General features: G+C 41.7%; 2 protein-coding genes across 2 annotated transcripts; one reads left to right on the top strand and one right to left on the bottom strand.

Annotated features, from left to right (window-relative positions):
• Positions 1–978: 978 nt before the first annotated feature.
• On the top strand, positions 979–2,553 carry PCYB_092750 (hypothetical protein; the record flags this gene model as incomplete). Its single annotated transcript, XM_004222389.1, has 2 exons — positions 979–2,047; positions 2,102–2,553. The coding sequence occupies 2 exons, from the start codon at positions 979–981 to the stop codon at positions 2,551–2,553; spliced, it is 1,521 nt and encodes a 506-aa protein (XP_004222437.1).
• A 161-nt stretch (positions 2,554–2,714) lies between these two features.
• PCYB_092740 (WD domain G-beta repeat domain containing protein) lies at positions 2,715–4,576 on the bottom strand (the record flags this gene model as incomplete). The annotated part of the gene is made up of 2 exons (XM_004222388.1): positions 2,715–4,198; positions 4,393–4,576. 2 exons carry the CDS (start codon positions 4,574–4,576, stop codon positions 2,715–2,717), a joined length of 1,668 nt encoding a protein of 555 aa, XP_004222436.1.
• Positions 4,577–7,080: the final 2,504 nt, after the last annotated feature.

Genomic DNA, 7,080 nt, shown 5'->3' with positions numbered 1-7,080 from the left:
GCCACACTTGCATCCCATTTTTATCGCCTTTTATCCACATCTCCCTAGACATCGCATATGTGCAGATGAATATATATATACATATATATATATTTATATACCAGCCATTTTTCCCCTTTATACATTTTGTTTTTCAACATGTTATAATTGGTTATAACGAAAGGTGCAACGAGTGTATTTATTTTTATTTATTCTTATTTATTTTTTCTTATTTTTTTCTTTACCCCCCACTTCAACTTCAGTTCCTCCAACTTTTTATTAAGATATGTGTTGATATATATATAATGATTACATAAGTTGTAACTGTTGCTTTGGTTAGCTTGGAAGGGTCCAAGCGTGATGCGACATGAGTTACATTTTGCAAAAGAAGTGATGCGGTAGGGTCGGTCAGCGTTGTTTGTCCGCGCGCTTCCCCCAATGTATGTTTTATTCCTCACAAGCGGATGTTCGGAGAGTACTACCTACACAAGGTGGGGGAGGACTCCGTTACGTGCCAAGGGGATAAACATGAATAATTTCGTTCCCCAGTGACCACCGCTGAAGGGTGATGCATAATGCGGGGATTTTCAGGGCATCGTTTAAAAATCGCGCTCGTGGGAATTGTGACGGGACGTTGCACAGTGGGCTATTCCCCGTTGATTGCACCGCAAAAAAAGGTGCTTCCTCCCTTTCATCGCTTCGCAGTTGTGCCACTTTGCTCTTTTTGCCAAAATGGAAAAAAAAAAAAAAAAAAATTCCGTGTTGGCCCCCCCGTTGTTAACCACAGAAAGGAAACATATTTTATCGCCCCATAGGTACAATCCCCTTTTTGTGAGAAAAACGGTTAAGAAAAAGCACCCATTTGGGGGGGGAGTCTCCTGGGTTGATGCGATTTCCCCGTTTTGTAGGATAACCCCCCCCTCCCCGAAAAAGCAACTGGTTAAGCAGTCAAACCAGCGAGCTAACCAGCGAGCTAACCAGCCAACTTGACAGCTAAACATGGCCAACTCCTCTACCCTCTTTAAAGCATTCGTAATCGGGTCCCCAGTCTGCATACTCCTACTTAATGAAATAAAAAGAGTGAAGCATCTAAGAGACGACGAAAAGTTAAACAAAAGCTTGTTTATAAAAAATTTCCACATAAGTAACATTACCAAGAAGGGACAAAATGGAGATGATCACAGAAGGGAACCCAAGTTTAGCGAAGCCAATGTCCCGGAGGAGGAAGAAGAAGTGCTGAACTACTTTTACGGCAAAGCATGGGGATACACCACCGATTATGAAATTGATTTGAGCTTAAATACAGGAGATCTAATTTTTATAAAGCACGACTTAGAAAATGTAAATTTAATTAAAAAGGCTCTTCTAAAAATGAACAGATATGTGCAACAGAGAAGCAACAGCAGTAACAGTGTGGAGGATTATGACGAGGTGGGGATCATTTTAAAAAAACACAACATCAGTTATGTGTATATTCAAAATGTCCTAAATGGAAAAGACAAATTAATTCGCTATTCTCACTTTCTGCAAAAATATAAGCCCACCGTTTTATCTCTCAGAAGATTTGTAACGGATGATGAACACATAAAAAAGGAGTTACATAAAAATATTTTACAAAGTGTGCAGCGACAGGAACAAACGAATATAAGTAGTTCCTCCATTTTGTTTAATATTTTGCGTAATCTCTGTAAGCAAAGGATACTCATACGTCCCAATGTGAACGACTCTCCCCCCAAAAAAGATTGCCTTTGTAATGATAGCCATTCCATGTGTAAGCAAATAAGCTACAATATAGACATGAACAACTTAATTAATATGCTCATCTTCCGATCGTTTAATTTGTTCTTTTATTTTGTTTCGTACATGAATGAACAAGCTTTGAAAAGTAATTCACTTCCCCGTAAACATGTTCTTTTGCAAAATGTCTCCTCGGATATGCCCAACAGGGGGAAAGGGAACTCCTGCATAATTGACAAACAAAATGGCCTACAAGGTTATGAGTTCCCACTGGGTAATTCCTTGACGCGATTTGAATTTATCGAGGGGGATTCTCAAGAGGTGAAGCCAGGTGACACCCCCAACTGCAATAAGGCAAGCAGCTTTTACCACCCCCCACGCGAAGTCGCCAAAGAAATAGAGAATTTCCTCACGCTGCTTCTCGAAAATGAATACACACTGATGGACTCCATGGAGTATATGAACAAAGTGCAGCGGAAGGGAAGAAACCACTCAACGGAGAATGCTCACAAGGAAGGACAGATAAACCATTTTGCAGATAAAATGAAAAAGAAAATCGAAAAGGTCTCTCTAATGTTTAAAAGATTCTCCGTAACAAATTCTCATGTTTATGAAATTTACAGAAATACGAATTTGCTGCCCTCTATAAAAAATTATGATCCTCACCCTTCTCTCTTTTTATGTTTAAACAATTTTTATAAACCCATCAACGGGAAGAGTATACAGCGTGATACGTTCAACGTTCCCAAGCTGACCAACCTGTTTCACGTAAGGCAGGAAGAAGCCGAGAAGTTGCAGAGATATTTCTACCAGTTTAATAGGGTCCCCAAGTCGTAGCGGTGTTTCGCCGGACCCCGCTGCAAAAAGTGAGCAAACCCCCTCCTTTTTTTTAAAAGTACGACTGTGTGTTTGCTTTCCCGCAAAGCGATGTGTATCAATTCACAGTGCTGCGTAGACCTTCACGGTAAAACTCTCCTTGCACGGCCTTACTCCTCACACTACACATACGAATTGGGGATGGACAGCAAGCAAGGCAGCCCGTCGTCTCCCCCCGTCACGATGTTACAAATTTCGAATTCATTTGCACACGCCTTTTTTTCGTCGTATACAAAAATGCATTCTATGCAGTTAATGCCGCCTTTTCTGCAGGCGCCAAAGGCCCACAAGATGTCCTTGTTCGGGTTGGCGCCCTCCTCTGAGGTCAATGCGGCTTGCCCATTGTCCTTTCCATCTAGGGCACTTAACCGGTGAGGCCCCTCCCCAACAGCAGTCAAATTCTTTTTTTGTCCCAAAGTTAAGTGACTCTCTGAACAGTCAGCAAAATTTAGGAGGAATAAATTTCCAAAAGCTGAGCCAACCAACAGGAGGTGGTTTCCAATATACCTCGCAGAAAGAATAGGTTCTTTAACGGCAATTTTCTTCAAATAATTGTTCATATTTGATGAGCAAATACTGTGGATCTCGAATTGGTAGCAATACCCATCAGCGGAACAGGTAATGATATACGTCCTATTGTTAACATTATACGTTACGATCGAATTGATGCTAGCTGTGTGCAACTTTTTGCAGCTAATGTATTTGTGAAAAATTCGAAAGTCTCTAATTTTGATTATTCCATCGTTTTGTCCTCCTGTTACTATTAAAGGGATTTTCTCATTATGTACGTTTAAGTGGTCATTATTTTTTTCCAGTACATTAACCGCTTTTGTGACTTGAGTGGTATCTTTCTTGGTTGACTGCTTCCTACCGCTGTTCTGCTTTTGCTTCAAATGATCTTCACCTGTGAAAATGGCTGCTTCGAGTTCTGCGCCACTTCCCTTTTTTTTACCATCCTCAAGTTTGTTCACAAAATTGGAGTCACCATTTCTGTATAGGTAAAAATAATTCAAAGCGCCTACATTTCCAGAGTGTGTATTTTTCGCCTGCAGCATTTCCTGACAACTTTCCACATCGAAGACGCACACACTTCCGCTTTTATCTGCGGATATTATTTTATCTTTTAACCATAAAAATTTCGTTATGGGATGTGTGTGGCTTCCTTCATAAATGGCTAGCTGTTGAAACTTCTTTATGTCGAAAAGTTTTAACGTTTTATCGTAACTGCTCGTTATACATTTTTCGTTTTTTTTATCAAACTTCATGTCACTAATGGTGGAGTGGTGTGCATACATTTCTTTGCATGTTGTTACATTAGTAAAAGCTTTAAAATTCACTTTGCTGACTTTTTTTTCTTGTTCAACATATTCTGAACGGTTCATAATTTTATTCACTTTTGGAGGTTTGCATGAGTAAACCGTATTCCACAGACATATCTTTCCATCAAGCCCCCCCGAAAGTACTTCATTTCTTTTGGTAAAGAACACCTCATTCACCCAGTCGTAGTGCCCGCACTTCTTATGGTATAGTTCTTTCGTGGTGGACAGGTTTTTCAGGTTGTGTAGGCGGATGGAGTGGTCCGCGCTGCCTGTGGCCATGTGGGTGCCTGCGGAGAGGGGTTGTCGGGTGGGCCGATTACGCTGATTAGCGGTGACAAGTGAGGGTTGCATCATTCGCGGTGTTATTCCCGAGAATTAGCGAATCATATGTCAGCAGTGAGGCGTTACACCGTTACACCGTTACGCCGTTACGCCGTTACACCATTACACCGATGCACCGATGCACCGCTGCGCTTCCTACCACTCTCGTCCAACGAAAGAGACAATATCGACCGGTCATGCGCGTACTCATAGAAGAAGGAGAAACCCGGCCCATCGTTCAACCTTTTGTTTCTTAAAGAGGCCCAGTTCAAATCTACGTTATCGAAGCACGTGTTGAATGTCTTCGTGTCCCCGGCATGTTGTCCACTTTTGTTATTCTTCATCGAGTGAAGGGAGGCATGTGTGAAAGTGGTCAGGGGGGATGCTACGTCTACAGGGAGTTGTTTGCTCTTTGAAGGGGGGATACTTATAAGGGGATTTTTTTTTTTTATTCTTAGGAATGGAAAAAAAAAGGTACGTACACACGATTGCACGCGCATGAACCGATATATGTGAAGGGACGTCGGCGTGAATATGTACAACGCTGAAGGAGGACGATGGGGGTGGGTGTTTCCTCAGGGCGAATTACACCAGGCACACGCTTCCCCGATTTACGCATTTCGCAGGGGGCGGACAAAGCTCGTCCAAAGGGCCCTGCAGTTGCGGAGCTCACTCGGTAATTCACCAACCCGTTAATTTGTTAATTATGTGACCACTCAGTGGACAGGCCGCTTGGCATTAAGCTGTTTAATTGGTTAATTACTGTCCATTTAAATGATAGACGGTTGGCTACTTAATTTAAAACGTTTAATTTTTTAATTTAAAAGCTTTTAACCTTTTTAATTTAAAAACTTTTAGCTTTTTTAATTTAAAAACTTTTAGCTTTTTTAATTTAAAAGCTTTTAACCTTTTTAATTTAAAAACTTTTAGCTTTTTTAATTTAAAAACTTTTAGCTTTTTTATTTAAAAACTTTTAGCCTTTTTAATTTTTTAATTTCCTTTATTACGCCTTAGCAAAATGTGCGTTTTCGCCTTAACAGTACACCTATTTTCGCAACGCAAAAAAAAAAAAAAAAAAAAAAAAACCTAGCCTAACGCAACATAGCAGAAACTTCGGAAAATAAAAAGTTGGCAAACATTACACACAAGGGGAAATGCTCTTTTGGGGGTCCCACTGCATTCGCTTAACAAATTAGCAGGGACAGCTGCGCAGAAATGGCTCCAACGGTATTTCTTTTAAAATGGGAAATGCCCTATTTGGAGTTGTTAAAGGGAGGATTTGTACAAAAATTAAGTGACGCGCTTTGCACACGTGTGTGTGTGCTTAAAATTGAGGATTGACGAGTAAAAAAAAAATCCATTTTAAAAACCCATTTTTTAAAGAATTGTACATATGTTTATTAGTGGTCGTATGTCATCACACTGTGGTGTTTTTTTTTTTTTTTTTCGTGCAGCACATTCCTCGTAGCAGGAATTGCACAGTTCGATTATCCCGCGGGGAAAACTTTGCGCATTTTCTGCTAGGCCCTTCTGCCCCCTGTTGGTTCCCTTTTCCCACTTTCGCCGCACACCCCTTTGGGCCATGACCATCACTGTTGCCAAGCTGAACGGAAAGTGGACGAACAAAATTGTTTATCTGAAATGATTGGTTATGCGATGAATCATTTAAAAGGCCAACATATGGGGCGTATATACTTTTTCCAAAATGTGCACGCAAAAAAAAAAAAAATCGAAATAAAATAAAAATAATGATACAAAGATAGTAGCACTACTGAAGGGGCATACGACTTTTTCAACGCGCTGCGTGAAAAGTGGGCGCATGCAATGTGCGTACGCACGCAGGGGGCGCACATGCACTACGAGCAACGCTCATGCGGACGTTTACGCGTAAGCGCCGTTTACATACGCGTGGATGCATACACACCTGGGGACCTTTACGCGCGGCCGCGTACACACCAGGGGACCTTCACGCGTAGCTGCTTACACACAGATCAGAACGTCGATTTGTTAACCCTTCCGCTGGGGATAACTAGGAGAAGCTCCTCCTCTGACTACCCCCACTTTGCAACTTTCGCAATGCCGAGTTAAATTCGTTCAAGGGGGAGAGACTGAACTGTTCCCCTTTGAGTGCTCGTATGGCCACATGGCCGCTCTGTTGTCCGGTTGCCCACTTGCGCGCGCGTGTTCTTTCCACCTTGCACATTCCCACTATTGGCTTTAGCGCCATCGGGATTTATTCGTTTTTCCTCTTCTAAAGATCAACGCAAGGGGGAAATTCTTTTTCGAGAACAAACATGAGATGATCTTCGCGTTTTATCATTTTGGCGCTTTGCTGTTTTGGCGTTTTATCATTTTGGCGCTTTGCCGTTTTGGCGCTATGCCGTTTTGGCGCTATGCCATTTTGACGCTATGCCGTTTTGGCGCTATGCCATTTTGGCGCTATGCCATTTTGGCGCTATGCCATTTTGGCAATTTTCCCCCCTCCCCCCCACTGAGAACGACACAGGTGCACTTGGTCGGGTGCATAAACTGCACATGGTTCACTTGTGAACAAGAACAGGCGCGCTTAGGCAGGTGCACAAAAGGCATATGGTGTGGTTCACTTGTGCACCCCGTTCAGTCGCTCCAACCCACTCCTTGCCCACTTTTTCAAATGGAAAAGAAACATTCGCGCACCATGCGACAAGCCCAATGTGCAATGGTCACGGGGGTTGTACTTTTTCTTGTCTTTACCATTTAAATCATTGAAAAAAAAAAAAAAAATTTAGAGCAATACGTGGAATAAGGCTAAATTAAAAGCGCACATTTTTTGCAAACAAAAATAAAAAGAGCCAAAAAAAAAAAAAAA

Source organism: Plasmodium cynomolgi, chromosome 9 (assembly GCF_000321355.1).
Source record: "Plasmodium cynomolgi strain B DNA, chromosome 9, whole genome shotgun sequence".
Taxonomy (NCBI): Eukaryota; Apicomplexa; class Aconoidasida; order Haemosporida; family Plasmodiidae; genus Plasmodium; species Plasmodium cynomolgi.
Note: the sequence above shows the minus strand (reverse complement) of the source record. Positions and strands in the feature narration are given on the sequence as shown.